The sequence below is a fragment of the Pseudopodoces humilis genome, chromosome 4 (genome assembly GCF_049639895.1).
Source record: "Pseudopodoces humilis isolate 2021_Gansu_Grassland_sample_001 chromosome 4, ASM4963989v1, whole genome shotgun sequence".
Classification (NCBI taxonomy): domain Eukaryota; kingdom Metazoa; phylum Chordata; class Aves; order Passeriformes; family Paridae; genus Pseudopodoces; species Pseudopodoces humilis.
The window spans coordinates 74,924,372-74,940,610 of NC_142203.1; the positions used below are offsets into that span (position 1 = coordinate 74,924,372).

The window sequence follows — 16,239 nt, forward strand, 5'->3', positions numbered from 1 at the left end:
CACTTACCATTCAGTATGACCAACACAGCTCTACAGAACCTGTCAATGCTATTTTAGAGCACAAGATTGGCACCTCTTTCCTCTTTAGGCTAAGACACGGTCTTTAGGCAAAGAACACCCACAGACCAGACTTTACCTTTGTCAGCAGCATGAAGACAACATCACTGTTATCCTCACTCAGAAAGGCCACAACTTTTTCGTATAAAGCCACAAATTCACTGGGAGAGGCAACAGGAGTGAAGTAAGGAGAAAGGAGAGTACAGAGCCTCCGATTCTGCAGGATCGTCTGGAGCAGACGCTTGCACTCTGATTTGGTCCCGCTGATGAACACCTGAGAAAAGCGGCAGTGGTGGAAAAAATAACAGCCAAATATCAGTCAACTGGAAAATACACCTCTTAAGCTTGTTGAGACACCCACAGTTTTGGTACTTTTATAAGAAGGGAAGTTTTTCTCAAAAACAAAAGGCTGAGATTGTTAAGATTAGCATCAGCTAAATGCTGTTCTTCCACAAGATTTAACACAAAACAAACATGCCTTCCTAGCTCACTTTAGACCAGCATTTGTGATAACATATGTTGTCTAAAAATACCTAGAAAAACCATTTTTTTCTGATGGAATAGTGTAAGAAAATGAATCTTGATTTCACCAGCTCTGCTTGATAATAGGAAAAATTTAACAGAGTTACAGCTGTGAAGAACTTCTCAGCACTTCAGCTGTTAGAGGTGCTCAAGGACACCTGGACATGGAAATAAACTGTATTTAAAACAGAAGTATCTGGACCCAAAGCAGAGGCTAAGGATTTTTCTCAGAGAACAAACACAGCAAACATTACCACTACCAACAAGCACTTGACTGCTCTACCAGCAAACTTCTGATATAACTCACTACACAGAGAACACTGCAAGGCTGTAGAAGAAAGTTGACTAAATACAGAGGTTGATAAAATGTGAATCAACCAGAACATGACAGGTAAAAGCAAAGTCTATGCTGAAACACACTTTTATTAACTGGAAATATCCAAACTTTAGTTACCTGCCCAAAACTCCAGCATTTAACTAACACAATGACAATTTATTAACTCTAAGCAGAAGCACCTCAGAGCAACAGCTTATATTTTGCTTAAATTCAAGCTTCACCTCTTCTAAAGACTGTGAATATTACACATTTAGATGAAAACAAAATGGGATAGAAGTTTAGAAATTAACTTAAAGCTTTTGAATGTGTTTAGGACCACCTCCCCACCCCTCCATTAATAGCGGTGAAATTAGAATAAAAATAAGCATCAAAAATCAGATCTAAAAAATTTAGAAAATATTTTCATATTCAAGAAATAAACTCACTTGGCCCAGAATCTCAATGCAGGACGTGAAGAACTGCCTTGTGGGAGGATTTCGTTGAGTTTCATCACACACATACTCTACCAATGTGAAAAACAAACCAATTCCAACTTTCTTGATTGCAGGCATAGGCTGCACCTTGTAGATATTTATCAGAGCCCTAAAAAAATTAAGTTAAAAAGGCAAATTAAATTTACATACGGAAAATAACCTGTGACAATAAAGAAAGGTTTCCTGCCAATGTATAGCCTTGAGATGAGTATTTATATTACCCCCTCCCTGAGTATCCCCCTCCTTCTCACACCCAGACTGAAAAGTCACAGATTTAGCTCATGCAATTTTGCTGCCTGAAATGGATACTTCCAAACCTTAGAAAGTCTCCATATTCAGAGTCAGAAAGTGAACACTGAAAGATCTCCAAAACACAGCTCCAATGGATTATTTCTCCCTTTAATCACGTAATTCTCATATTCTGATGGCATCTCAACTGTCTTCAGAACTGTATTTCAAGAAAAACTACCTCATTTTATTTCACAACTCAACAACAAGCTCAACAATAAAAAATTAAAACAGAATCAATCTTTTCTTGCGTATTGCCAAGTAAATGTTTATTGAGATTAAACCCCTGTCTTCACTAAGTCTGAATTAAAACAGGTGAAGATGCAATTCCACAGATGTAAATCCCAAGAACTAGCTCATCCACATAATTTTTCAGATTAATGATCAAGAATGAACAAGTAGAAGCAGAACATAATTCCTTTTAATTGTACAATCATTACACTCCATAGTAAACCAGCTACACTAAGAGAATCCCACCAGAAATCTGGAAGAGGATGAAGTTGCAAAAGTGAACCTGTGGGATGAACCATAAAAGGACTTCAAGTGAGAAAGAGGGCCTTTGATGACCCCATTTTATTTACACCCCCCCAAAAAAAGTGGTATTATCTAACCTGCTTCCACTGCACCATTTTGTTTCACATATTGAAAAACTACTTCAAATTATAGCACTCTATGAAAGATTTATGTCCTGCACTGTAACACAGAAAAACCAATAGTCATATTCAAATCATGTAATTTAGCCTATGGCTGAGACAGCTGTGGTACAAGTTTGCCACTTCCTAAAGTTTAGGACAGCATCCTTGTCATCACTCAGTGTCCTTTTGCAGGATTAGGAGGACTATTATAATGCACAGAACAATAAAAAGAAGTAGAAAACAATAAACAGAAATACAACACAATACTGGGTGCCCTGCTGAGTAAGCCTCTGATAATTACTGTGTCACAAACACAAAGGTTTCAGGATTCCAGCTCTCTTGTTGGCCTGAGATGATGAGCACAAGGAAAAACACATGAACAGGTTCCACATTTTAGCTCTTAACACACCGAAATGGAAACACAAAAAACCACTACCCAGAGCAGCATCTGAACAACCTACGTTATGAAATTCTCCACGTGTACAGCTGCTTCCACAACACCCAGGGAAGGTGGCTTCATGGCTTCTGCTTGCAGCTGTCTCACTTCTTTACGCAAAGCGTGAAGCTGCTGGCTCACTGCTTCATTTTTGTGCTTCCCTTCAAACTAAATGACAAAAAGACACACATTCGTTTCAGAATTAACATGGTTTTGCTAAAACTCTTCCATGTTGCTGCTATTTCTAAAAACAAAGCAGAGTCCAGTCAGAGAACTCTGGATTTGGATGGCTTTCCCCCTGAGATTTTTGATCAGATTTAGTACATGATGTCCAAGCACATATCCTTGGTCATGTTCCTAATTAATTATCACATACATTAATAGAATTCATGTCTTTTATCTAAGGGTTTTAATCCACAGGGACTGAAACTTAGAGGGGATCAAAAAATTAATTTACTAAGCAACATGGGAGTATTCCCATAAACATTTTCATGCTTCTCTTCCTATCAGCAAGCAAATTCCCACATCCATACACTAAGAAGCAGTTTAGAACGGATGCCACAAGCAGAAGAAATTATGAAACAACTTATTCTTCAGCAGTTGACATGCTTCTCCTTTTGAGTATTACAGGAGGTGTTTCAGATCACTAATATGTGTGTGGATTTATTTGGTCAAATGCTACCACTTTTATAATAATATAATAAACCATTTCACACTCATCCTCTATGTCCAACTGCCCCACAAGGGAGGTGATGCCATGCCTCTAACCTGTATGGTGAGCTGAGCTGCTCCCTGGCACTCTTTATTTGAAGTTCCCCGGCATTCCAGGTGGAGGGTGATCTGCTCCTCCCTGTTGACATACAGCTTAGGCACCGTGTCCAGGATCTCACTGTTCAGAGCAACATGCTGAGACTCACAGAGAGCTGCAGTTCTGAAAGGCATTTATTAATAACATTACCAAAATCTTTCCTGAAAACAACAATGCTAAGAATTTTTAAGAGAGGAGGCTTCAATTCAATGTGCTGTACAAAGACTCATGACACTTTCCTGGAAAACATAAAAGGTTATTAAATTAAATTGAGCTGAAACTTCAAAGTAATAGCACTTCAAAGTAATAAAAAACAGGTTCATAAGAACAAAACTGTTCAATTATGTGTGAGTTCTTTTGAATTACTTGATATGACAACCTGGAAGGAAACTAAACAGAATAATCTCTGTAGAAAATGCAATTTTCTACCAGACCAAAAAAAAAAAAAAAATCTGTGTGCAACGATTCAGTCAAAAGTGAAAAAAAATTAAAAAATTAAAATAAAATAAAAAACAGAAAAAACAGAAGCCACCTAAAATTGGTACTGGAATTATTTAGACACAGCCTCTCATGGGCTCAGTAGTTTTTATTCTGGTTTGTAATGTTGTTATTAAATGACTGCATTGGGTAAGAACAGCTATAGATTGGCCAGTTGTGATCAAAAAAAAATACAGCTGGATTATCAGAGCTGGAATATTAAAAAACAGAAAGTCCCTCTCATTCACAAAGCTAGCAGAACCAGAAATCAGGTTTCTTACCTGGGTGCTTCACATTGCAACTACTACCTCAGTGCAAAAAGGTTAAATAACTCATTGTCAACAAATCTAGCCTAAAAGAAGGCTTTATTTCAGGAAATGAGCCAAATAAGAAAATAAGATGCAATCTAAAGTCAATAGATAAGACTTGTGCACTCTTATGTCAGTTGAAGAAATTGAATAATAACCTGATAAACCAGAAGAAAGAGAAAACAAATGGGACAAGAAGAAGGAATCAAGTACTGACACTTCTGTGCTAACACACAAATAAGGCTGCTGAGAAGGACATCTTTAGGAAGAAATTGTTCCCTGGGAGGGTGGGCAGGCCCTGGCACAGGGTGCCCAGAGCAGCTGGGGCTGCCCCTGGATCCCTGCAGTGTCCAAGGCCAGGCTGGACAGGGCTTGGAGCAGCCTGGCACACTGGAAGGTGTCCATGACCATGGCAACAGGTAGGATGGGGTGGGCTTTAGGGTACCTCCCAACCCAAACCATTCTGTGACTCCATGATCATTTGAAGGCATTGCTGGACACACTGGTGAGGCACAAGGAGCACAGACATGACTCACTTGGCGTGTTGCTGCAAGATGTTCAGGTCCTTGCGCATGAGCTGGATCGCGTCTTTCTGACTCACGAGAGTGGCAGAGGAAATCACTGGCACAGGGGCTTTCATCGTCTGCAGCGGCAGAGGGGGCTTGGGAGTATCAAGCTTCTTCAAATTATTCATAATCCTCACTTTGGCTACAAAACAAAATTTAAAAAGAGCAGAAGCAAGTTTGGTCAATAAGAAAAGTTTAGGAGAAACTGAACAAAAACATTAATTTTTTTGCATGAAGCATTTTTAACTGCAGAAAAATATTTCTTGGGTTTCCCCCTTTACAAAAAAGAAAAAAAAAAAATCACTCAACTAATCCTCTTATTTTTGTCAAACTTTATTTCACACAGCTAATTTTCATGACCAGCTCTTTCATCACACAAAGATTAGGATCAAAAGACTCATTGGTCTCCTTGTTTTCCCTAAACACTCCTATCTTCCAGTTTTCTTGTCACTCCATTTATTTTACTCATCTGACATAGCACCCAGACAAAATTCTAAGCAAAATTCATCTTCCTTTCCCTACAACTCATCCTCACCTCCAGTCTTTTCAGTGTCAATTCCTTCTCAGAGCACAGTCTCTCTCCGTGTCAGCCCTCTCCTCCTGATTCCCATCCAGTTTCTTTGTCCAGTGTAAATTCACCTGTGAAACTATTCCCTTCTATTCCCTCACTCCTTCCACTTCTTTGCATCAGCCCCAAATCCAATCCCACCACATCCTTAATGTACCAGCTATGACTATCACCCCTTCTGTGCTAGAACAACCCTTTCACTATGCCAAAATTCCAGGGAAACACACAGGGAAAAACAACACAAAACAAAAAACAAGAAAACTGAACTAAACTAAAATAAAAAGAGAGAAAATATGTTTTCAGGTACAGTTGGTTTTACCTTTGCTTGCACCTCTCTCTCTTGCTCTAAATTTTGGAAAAATGTCTGAAGCACTCTGTGCAGAGGAATTTCTGGGGAGCTCACCCATGACACCCTAGCTCTGCCATGTGACATGGAAAACTTGAAGCCAAAAAACATCAATGTTAGCCTCTCACATAAAAATCTTAGCGAAAAAACCATGACAACTTCATGGAAAATATTGTACCCACAGAAAACAAACAAAAGTATTAATATCTTTATTGACAAGCACCATCAAGCTCCTGAAGAAACCAGGGCTTTGACATTCTAGTAATCCCTAAAGGTGCAGTTTCCTTAATGGTATTTTTATCTCTTACCTGACAAAGGGTTGGTGAAATCTGTTTTCCCTGCAGAAGCACAGGTTGTATGTGATTCAAGCTGAACCTGCAGCCAAAGGTTCAGAGCCTCCTGAAACTCATGGTGTATGAGTTCCACATTGACATACTCCATCCACAGATCCTGAGGCACAAAAGAATTAAATTATCATTCCTGTTTTGGTCATCGCCAGGCACTGTTCACCCATCCTAGTAGCTGAGAAACTAAAGTCAGTATATAAAAAATATAGCCATCAGTTTTAAGTCATAAGGAATTTATTATTAAGAGCAAAAAATCTAAACTGAAGAAAAACACTGAACTATTTTTATTACATATATAGATATCTACTGAAAAGCATTTCTGACACTTAGAGATGAAACCTGGTATAACTTCTAACACATAAGAGACAAAAGGAAAGACAGATCATTAAAAATCTGCTCCTAAAGAGGGAATACAAGAGATCAAGACAGTCTAAAACATCATGGCATGATTAACTGCAGCCAGGCTAAAGCAGCCTGCATTTCAAGCAGTCATATACACTAGAAGGGTGAAAACAAGAAAGCATAAGGAAATATCCTTCCAAAATCTCTTCTCTTGCAGGATTTTGCTTATACTAAGTCTTTAGCCTTGAAGAATAGAATAATGCACACTCACTAACTTGTATTTGAACCTGATATTTTATAGACTACCAACACAAGCAGGTTTTGGATTCCAGTCTTTTGTTATTTAAAGCTGCAACTTAAATAATCCTCTAATACTAACTTAGAACATAAATAGAATTACAGAGCAGCACAGAAAAAAAAATATGTTGCAAGAAATGACAGTTATGCAGGGAATCTACATCTGAGTCCTCTTTCAAACATAAAGGAAGGCAGTTCAGAATAGCACAGGATTTTAGGAAAAAGGTTAGAGCCATAAAGGTATCATACATGCTGTATTAAAGATCAGTAACACAACTCTCTCACTGATTTCAATGACTTATTTTAGAAAGTGGACTTTAGGTTTCAGATTGTCAGTGTTATTAGAACCCACCTGTTGATTCTGCATGACTTTAGCAAGTCTGTGTGCATCATACTGCTTTGGTAAAGAGGGAATGTACGTATCTCCTTTCTGGAAACTCTCTTCTTCCAACCACAAAATTAAAACATTACAAAGCCTGAGGGGGGTAAAAAAAAGAAAAAAAAAGGAAAAGAAAAATCAGTGTGAATTTGATTGTTAGAAAGTTTAATCTAAGGTTAGAACTGGGGCAACAAATAATGCTACAAGGTGCCATAGTTGAAAAAAGATATTTCAGGTGCTTTTTCACTCATTTACAGTCAAGTTAAAGACCAGTAGTGGAAAGAAGGTACTTAGAAAAATACAAAGGGCAGCAACAAAGAGTAAGAGGACAAATTCTGAAGAGGAAAACATTATGCAAACTAGCATAGTTTAAGCATAAGACCCAGGACCGGAATAGTCTCTTATGTCAGAAATTATCACCACAATCCTATTCAAAAGACCAAAGGAATTAACAGAGTACACATAAGCAAATCTGGCTTCTCACCCCACAACCTCTCTGCTCAAAAATGTCATGCCTGAGTTAAGTCACATCTTTTAATTTCTCTTCAGAGTCTCATCCATGGCTAGTTCATTCTCATTTCCTCCTTTGTTAAAACTTTAACATAAGTACACCATTTTTTTCAGCTGACATCATTGACCGACTGCTACCATTTTCACAGTCACACCATCCAAGCCTTCCTGACAAGGAAGCACTAGAATGCCATTAAATCTTCACACTGTGGTATTAAATATCACTAGCAAACTCCTGCTTCCTTCATCAGTGTCATTGGTGAAAAAATGGAAGTAGACCAATTCCAAGAATCAGCCCCTATAAACCCTACCTATAATTTCCCTCCTGTCTAGGAAACTAGACAGGTCATTAAACTTCCTGAGTGTAAGATTTATTTGGGCATAGAGCAGTCTGGTTTTCTGTTGGAGTGGGGAACTTATTTGAAATGAATCACTGAAAATATTAATCAAGCTCACCCGGTGAGCATCTCTGGATTATTTTTCACAGACAACCAAGTGGGATTTATAAACTCCCTTGTTTGTTTGTACAGTAGCTACTGACTGCTGAGGAGAGCACTGAGCAGGAGCTAGGATTCCACACATCCAGGGTTCCTGAACAAGAGACTCTTTTCAAATATTTCAAATAATCCTTCCAACTATTTCCTTGCAATATTCACATAATTCCTCACGTTCAGTATACATGAGATATTGATATCTCTTAGGAGCTACTATCTCTCACAAAAGTGGGTATTCACCAACTGAGTAGCAGTGAGTGTGACAGTGTCCCCCTCCTTAGCCTGCTCCAAGATAAAAAGGGCAAGGTGGCAAGGTTTTGGTAAGCAGATTTACCATTTTTCAGGTGGCATAGAATACACTTGGCAGAGCTCACCATTAGGTTGCTAACCAAGCAAACTGCACTGAACCATGTGCTGAAGCCCACAGTACATTTCCTGATGAAGTAATCTTACTCAGACATAAATTCAGGCCCTGGTCTGTAACAAACATATATACACACCAAGGAGCCTTTTACAGTTATAGCTAATGATGGACATACGAGTAGCAAATATGCCTAAATACTAAATATTTTTCCAGCATGGGGCTACCATTCATTAAAAAGTAAAGCTTTTCCCCTAAAGGGTGCAACAAACCTATCAACGTTTTATGTTTAGTAGTAAAAGCAGCCACCTCTCAAACTAAACAAGTTCCTCATGCAGAGGAATGGATTTGAGCCTAGCTATGCACCTGGGGACAAGGGTTAGTGGTGGCCTTGACAGTGCTGGGTTAAGTGCTGGACTTGATGATCTTGGAAGGCTTTGTCAAACTGAATGGTTCTATGATTTTATGCTTGTAATAAGTGCCTCCAGTCATGTGACCATCTAAGGTCACATCCCAGCTACAGCTGTGCTGGAGCAGCTACTCAGGCTGAACGTGGAACTGGGAGGCATTTTTTTACCTGACAAGTTCCTTATGCAGCTCAGGTGAAGTCAGGTAATGAGGTGAGCAGCTGGCCTTCTCTGGTGACCTGTCACTGCTCTCAGGACTCTCCACTCTCAGTGCTTTACTGGCAGCATGATGGAAGTCTGCCACCTCTGTCAGCCGCTTCTTCATCTCATTTAGCAAGTTAACATGAGCTGCACTCTGAAAAAAGCGTCTTCCAATACAGCCATCTACAGGCAATCTAAAAATGAACAAAAAAGCATAACTAAGTCTTGTTACAAATGCCAAATCAGTATTTCTGCAGATAAAATGGCTCACCAGAGAAGCTGCTGGTACCAACTGCTTTCAGGAGCAGTCAGTGTAACACACTGACTCTCATTTGCTGTGCACTTAATTAGCCCTTGCTAATCTGCTGGAGCAGGTCAGACTCACCCATACTGTGGTCCTGGTCGGTGAAGGTACAGGAGGAAGAATTTCTGCCAGATCAGTGGCATTAGAGGGTGGTCTGCAGGGGTGGCAAGGGCCTGGTGAGCCCAGCGGTAAATCATCAGCCTCTGAAGGGAAGGGACGATGGGCAGCTTCAGCTGGGTCTGGGCTTTCTGCAGAAACATTTCCAGACAAGTGTGGTGCTGTAACAGGCTGTCACAGGTTAACTGAGCAGATTAACACAGTGTGAACACTTGATAATTACAGAGAAGAAAACTTAGGAAGCAGTCACACATCTGCTTTGAAGGATGGGCTGCCCATTTCACAGTTTTGTTGGAGAGCAGACCTACATCTCTGATGCTTACAAAACCCCAGCATGATGGCTCTGGCACAAGGCCACCATATGGGCCACTGGTGTTAATTACAGTTAATTAATGTTCTTCCTCACAGAAGTAAATGTTTAGCTTTTTCCACATTACATTTAATACAGCTCTAGTGAAAATTTGAAACACAAAGTAAAACTAAGTTATAGTTAAGAAAGTACACAGAAACAAAAGCAGAAAATATGAATAGCAGCATTCCATTTTAACACCACCACAGACCCACTAAATGGTTGAATAGTCCCACTCCAAGCTCCCCTGGACTATGCCTGAAGCAAGGAAATGGGAGGCTTTTCTGAGTTCCCACGACTGGCAGCAGACCCTGGCACTCCCTCATCCTCTAGCCCAGACCTCTGGCATCCTTTTCCACACATTGCCCACACTCTTTTTGTCTTCCAGCCAAATCAAGACAGGCAAGCCAAAGAACAAATGTTCTCCAGACTAGCTCCAAGGATGCAAGACATGTACTTGACACAGCCCAAGCAAATCTATTCTCACAGAACCACTTCCTTCACTGAAACAGACTGAAACTGCTGAGATGAAGGATGGGCCAAAAGTTACACTTTGAGAATGGACAGCTTTGGTTTCCACTTGCTTCACTCCAGAATTTCTAACTGAATTTGGGCAAAGAAGCTGGAAAATGCTGCAAATGTGGCCCGAAGTACAGTTCAGGTCATCTGAGAAATCATGTTTGAAATACAGACACATTTTCCCACTTGGAAAATAAGCACTCCCCATATCAAGGGTATGGAATAAATCTACTGAAGGTTGAGGCATTTAGATGACCCAGAAGATCATGCAAAAGCACAAGTTAGTTTTCTGTAAATATTGATAGAGTAAAACCAGGTATTTCCATGGTAGCTTTTAAACGTACAGAACTCAAATATACTCAAAATGTAACAGGAAATTTCCCTGCAGTATATTTTCTCATGCACAGCTAGGTACAGCATTATTTATGCATTTATCCTGGTAAGAAAGTAGTACATAAGTGAAAAACTAAATGATAAAAGGGAACACTTTTCTCCAGCATTTCTCTCTAATGAATAAAAAAGGATGACCAGTTCTCTCACCTTCAAAGCTTGATCAGGAGTTAAAGCATTGATAACCAGCTCCCCCTCCACAATTCTGCGAAGCTGTGAATCTTCCTCAAATATTGACTCCATATTTAACACTGTCCATGCAAACCAGACCTAGACAACACAGAAATGACAGAAATACTTGTAACAAAATGGCACAGGGCAGGATTAGGAAGCTTGGTGATTCCTCTAAGAGGAACAACTGTTTGAAAGATTTTCATTGCAAAAAGCAGTGTCACATCTCAACAGCAAATTCATCCTTAAATTCAAATTTTCCCTTTGTACAGTCTTGGGAAAGAAGGGGAAAAGGAGACATAACTGACAGAACTACCCAGAGAGCTCTGGAGGAAACAACCTCAAACTCAATAAAATAAGATCTCTTTTTTTCCATCTGCACTACACATCTCTCTCTGGCATACTGCAAGGGGCTCTTTTTCCTTTTTGCTTGAATAAGGAGCTCACTTAAGCAGAGAGAAAGTAACTCAAATTCAAAATATTTATCAGATAAAGACTGATCTAATAGAGAAGTCAGGCTTTACATATTTTGTCTTGTTAAACAGATCAAGAACAATAGTAGATCAGAATAAAATTTAACTAATAAATCCTATTATATGAATTCTTGGATGCAGATTAAAGAAACTCTGCCTGTGAAAAATATCCATGTTCTTGTTAGTGCAATAAACCCACAGCATTCTCTTCGGCTAAACTGGGAAGAAAGAAAACTCTGGGACAGGAAGAAAAAGTGATCAAGGGAGAAATCTGGAAAAAAATAAAAAGACTGCTAGACCAGTGTGCTGCTTTTCCCATCACAAAACACCATCATGGCACTTACCTGGGAGGAGTTGGAATTGCCCTCCACAAAGGATGGTGTGACATTGCCTGCCACGATCCAGCTCACCAGTGAAGACAGCATACCCTTGTCACAGTGATAGCCCAAAGCATTCTGCACAGAAACAGAAAACATTTGGGGTTTTTTCATGACCAGGTGATTTAGAAGCTACAGGTGTGTCACTCAATCTTCATCCAGCGAAGATTTCTACCTCCTGTTTCTACTTTCCAACCTCAGCTCAGCCAGGCACCACTGCAATGCCTGCTTGGCCTTTCCATTTCAGTGAAAAGATCCTGTTGCAGTGACTGTGGTATTTTTCAGGAGAAGGAGCTTAATTTTTGTCCTTAACACCCCATCAAATATTTGAAATGCAAGGAAGACAAACCACAATAGAACTCACATGAATGAAAACTGTGTTCCAAACTGGTTTTATTAGTAATTATTATAATAATTACTAAAATATCAGACATTTCATTAATCTTGACCCACTCAGAAAAAAAAAAAAAATTCTTGATGAACTCAGAAAAATAAAAAATAACCCCATCACAACTCATCATCATGACTGGCTGTCCAGAGAAGCTGTGGGTGCCTCATCCCTGGAAGTGCTGAAGAAGTTTGGATGGGGCTGGGAGCAACCTGGGATAGTAGGAGGTGTCCCTGCCCACGGCAGGAGCTGAACTGGATGGGCTGTGAAGGTCCCTCCCAACCCAAACCACCCTAGGATTTCACAGTCTTTCTTTTCACATTTCCCATTTATTTTCACAATAAACTCACATCAAAATCCAACTGTGCAACACATGAGCTGACCATTTCCTCAAGAGGCACACCAAGACACCACAGCTATTTTTATTACCTAAAATAATAATTTTATTATTAATTTTATTATTATTACCTTGTGCTGCTGGTAAAGCAGCTTTTGCACACAGTCCTCTTGGCTGTACTGGAAAGCAGCTTTGCACAAGTCATCCAGCAGGCAGAGCGTGGCCCGGTCCCTGTGCCACAGCTGCTGGCTGGTGAGGACCTGCACCCAGAACTCCAGGACTGCAGCTGGCCCCACTCCATTTGGATGGTCGCTTACAAAAATGTGAGTCTGACAAATTAAAGGGTAAAAACTGGTCAACAGATTGCAGCTTTGGGTAATGCTGAAGAACTTACTGGAGAACTGTTTGACTTGCTTGAGGCTGTGGGGCTGTCTTTAAATTAAATAATTTACAACAACATTATATACCCTAGTAAGGACAGTTTTGTCATCTTCAGCCTCCAAATTTCTGTAGATTCTGACACCTGGAGAGCAGAGCACCTTATGCAATCAGCAAAAACAGACACAGAAGCCTTAAGAAGGACCCCTCCAGGCATAAAGAGCATCTCTTTCCACAGTCCAGGCTGCTGTTCTGCAAATGGCCTTCCCAGAGTACGTCTGTTTCCATTATCCCTCTCTAATGTTAGAAGGCCTTGGGTTTTGACCTCTCTGCGCTTCAAAAAACACTTCTGTAGCCTAACCCAAGAACATTTTTCCATTTCAGAGCCCTAAATTAATGGTAAAAAGCAGACCTTGCAAACATTAATATCTCTGCTGCATTCCTCAAATAACACAAACAAGAGAAAGCAGTGAGGCATATTACATTTCCTTTTTTAAACAGTTTTGACCTGGTATGGGAAAATTAATTTTCCAAGAAGTCTGAAAGTAGAATATTGTTGTTAGTGTCACATGCATTGCCAGATTTAGGCAAGTTTAAGCAGGAGCATTACAGGAAACCAAACCCAACTACTAATGCCTGATACAGGGTACTCTGACTGAACTGCCAGGTTCAGTATCCTTTCTAACCTTTAACTCAGTCAAATAAGCTTGGTTTTAAACACTCTCTCCCCCTCTTCTTTTTTTTAAATAATCTTCTTACCTGTATCATACTACTGAGCAGCTTAACATTTTCTCCATAGTTCACTCCTGTCAAGTGCTGTGTCACTTTATGGGTAACCTGTTGGGTCACTCCTTGAGGGACTCCACTATCCAGATGAAGGAACAGCTCCACGTAAGATAAAAACCTAGGGATGTCAACAAATGAAATTAAAATATTTCCTACTGCATATTAAATAGAAAGCCTGCTTCAAGAGAATTTAAAACCAGCTCAACAGCACCAGTAGGACACATACAGAAAGGCTTTGACCCACAACCACAATGCAGATTTAATTGCTCAAGTTCAGCCATACATTGGGCACAGTTATGAACATTTCACACCAGTCTGTAATTTAAGGCAGCTCATCAGGACTAAATACAGTTCTTCATCTACATCAGCACCCAAATCTTACTCAGGACTTGTCTGAAAGACTGTCAAGTGTCCAAACCAAAAGACTATTATTAACTTTCACTACAACTATGAATAAATTAAGTAAACAAATGCATAAAATTTTTAAATTAACATTTTATGAATATATAATGCTTACTGTTCATTCTTCAGGAGGTAGTACTGGCAAGAGTAAAACAAGGGTAAAATTTTATCCAGCACATGGACTACTGTTCTCAAATGTCTAGAGTGGACTAGTACACCCAAAAGAGGGATCCCTTCAGCACAGAATTTCTCAATGCTGTCAGAAAAGAAAACAAAAAAAAATTAAGAAAAACATATTCACTATGAGCAGAAAGGGAAACAAGGTGTTGATTTAATTTTTATTAACTGAGATGTAAATACATTCATAACTTCACACTTTATCTTTGAAAATCTAAATAGCTAAATACAGAGGTTTTTTTCTTCAGCTGTAGGAGTCATTGAATTGTTGACAGATTGGATAAGTATTTCCTTCTCAAATACTTACTAAGTATCTCCTTACTTCACAAATTCCTTTCTGGGGATCAGTGTCTCATCTTCCAAAAGTCACTAGAGATGCAAGTCTTCATCAAGTTTCTATCACTTTAAAGATCACTATTCTTGCCTAACTTGGACAACTCGCCTCCCTCTACAGGGAAAAGAAGAGCCAAAGGCTAAACAGAGAAGGTGCAGGGGAACAGACTGAAGAGGTTCTTTGTTTTTTTACTCCAAGCTCGAAGCTATGGAAAAATTTCCACTCTCAACCCAAAATACCCTAATATCAGTCTCAAACTACTCCAGTGCTTTGCAGTATCTATAGCACAATCTTACCATGAAGCAATGGCTTCCTTGGGGAAGGAGAAGAAAGCCCAGATAATTTTGCCTTAAAAGAGTAATGCAGTATTATACATAGAAAACGAGTTAGTGAAAATTTTGAATAGCACAGCACATATAAAGGGATTTATCACAGACTCAAGGAAAACAGTTCTGGTGAGAACTGATCAAATTTTGTGTAGCTCTGTACTTCAAACAAGAATATTTGATTATGTCCAAAAGCCTTACCTATGAACCAGCTGAAAGCACTGTGAAAGACTGCTGGAACACAATCATGGCTAAGAGGTTCACTGCTCATATAATGTACTATATTTACCATTCCTGGAGTGAGTGGGTTTTTTCTCCTCACTATTTTCTAAATGCAGTGCTGCCCTGATAAAAGAAATTACCTCTAGAACAACCCTTTCAGTAACTGTGGTTCAAAGTTAATCCTGTCCAGAGAAATTACTGTTAACCCCCAGTTTCAGTACTATTTATTATGACTGGACCCTAAAGTGCAGAAGGCAAAAAAAAATACTACTAGCAAAATACAGGAAACAGCATGTTGTTTGAAAGAATTCAGGAATAACTTCTTCACAAAAAGGACTATTAAGCACTGGAAAAGGCTGTCCAGGGAGGCAGTGGACTCCCCATCCCTGGAGGTATTTAAGGAATCATGAGACACTCAGTACTCTGGGTTGGGCAACAAGGTGGGGATTGATCACAGGTTGGATTTGATGACCTTAGAAGTCTCTTCCAACCTAAATGATTCTGGGATTCTGTGGAACTACAGTCATAGAATCACAGAAAACTGCGGTTGGAAAAGACTTTGAGATTATCTAGTCCAAACCCCTCCAAGGCAGAGTGTTGTCTCCTACAAAAGAACAAGTCCAGGTGGGTTTGGAATGTCTCCAGAGAGAAAGAGAATCCATTACCTCCCTGGGCAGCTATTCCAGGGCTCTGCTATCCCTCAGTGTAATGAAGTTCTTCCCCATGCTGAGGTGAAACTTCTTGTGTCTTAGTTGTGGCTACTGCTCTTCATCAGCTTGCTGGACACCACTGAACAGAGTCCAGCAGCATCCTCTGGACACCTCTCTGAGATGTTTGTCTGCATTAATGAGATCCCAAATCAGTCTTCTCCAGACTAACCAGGCCCAGCTCCTCCTCATAAGAGAGATGACAAGCTGCTCAATCCCTTGCACCACAAGTCCTTTACTCTTTAAATAGGCACAAAGCTGTTAACAACCCACAGCTCAGCATTAGGGAGGCTGCTCAGTCCCTGAGGCCATCCACCCAAGGC

At 39.7% G+C, this 16,239-nt stretch overlaps 1 protein-coding gene across 4 annotated transcripts in view; it reads right to left on the reverse strand.

Moving 5' to 3' along the window:
- EPG5 (ectopic P-granules 5 autophagy tethering factor) overlaps window positions 1–16,239 on the reverse strand; it is a 54,801-nt gene that overhangs the window by 15,521 nt on the left and 23,041 nt on the right. For all 4 annotated transcript variants that reach the window (XM_088054139.1, XM_088054137.1, XM_088054138.1 and 1 more), the window contains exons 17-30: window positions 14,266–14,406; window positions 13,722–13,866; window positions 12,716–12,913; window positions 11,827–11,937; window positions 10,989–11,108; window positions 9,545–9,711; window positions 9,129–9,353; window positions 7,160–7,283; window positions 6,130–6,271; window positions 4,878–5,049; window positions 3,517–3,679; window positions 2,774–2,916; window positions 1,342–1,498; window positions 137–331 (exon numbers count right to left, since the gene is read on the reverse strand). In XM_088054139.1, coding sequence (XP_087910265.1) covers window positions 137–331; window positions 1,342–1,498; window positions 2,774–2,916; window positions 3,517–3,679; window positions 4,878–5,049; window positions 6,130–6,271; window positions 7,160–7,283; window positions 9,129–9,353; window positions 9,545–9,711; window positions 10,989–11,108; window positions 11,827–11,937; window positions 12,716–12,913; window positions 13,722–13,866; window positions 14,266–14,406 — 2,203 coding nt within the window. The remainder of the gene's footprint in view (window positions 1–136; window positions 332–1,341; window positions 1,499–2,773; window positions 2,917–3,516; window positions 3,680–4,877; window positions 5,050–6,129; window positions 6,272–7,159; window positions 7,284–9,128; window positions 9,354–9,544; window positions 9,712–10,988; window positions 11,109–11,826; window positions 11,938–12,715; window positions 12,914–13,721; window positions 13,867–14,265; window positions 14,407–16,239) is intronic.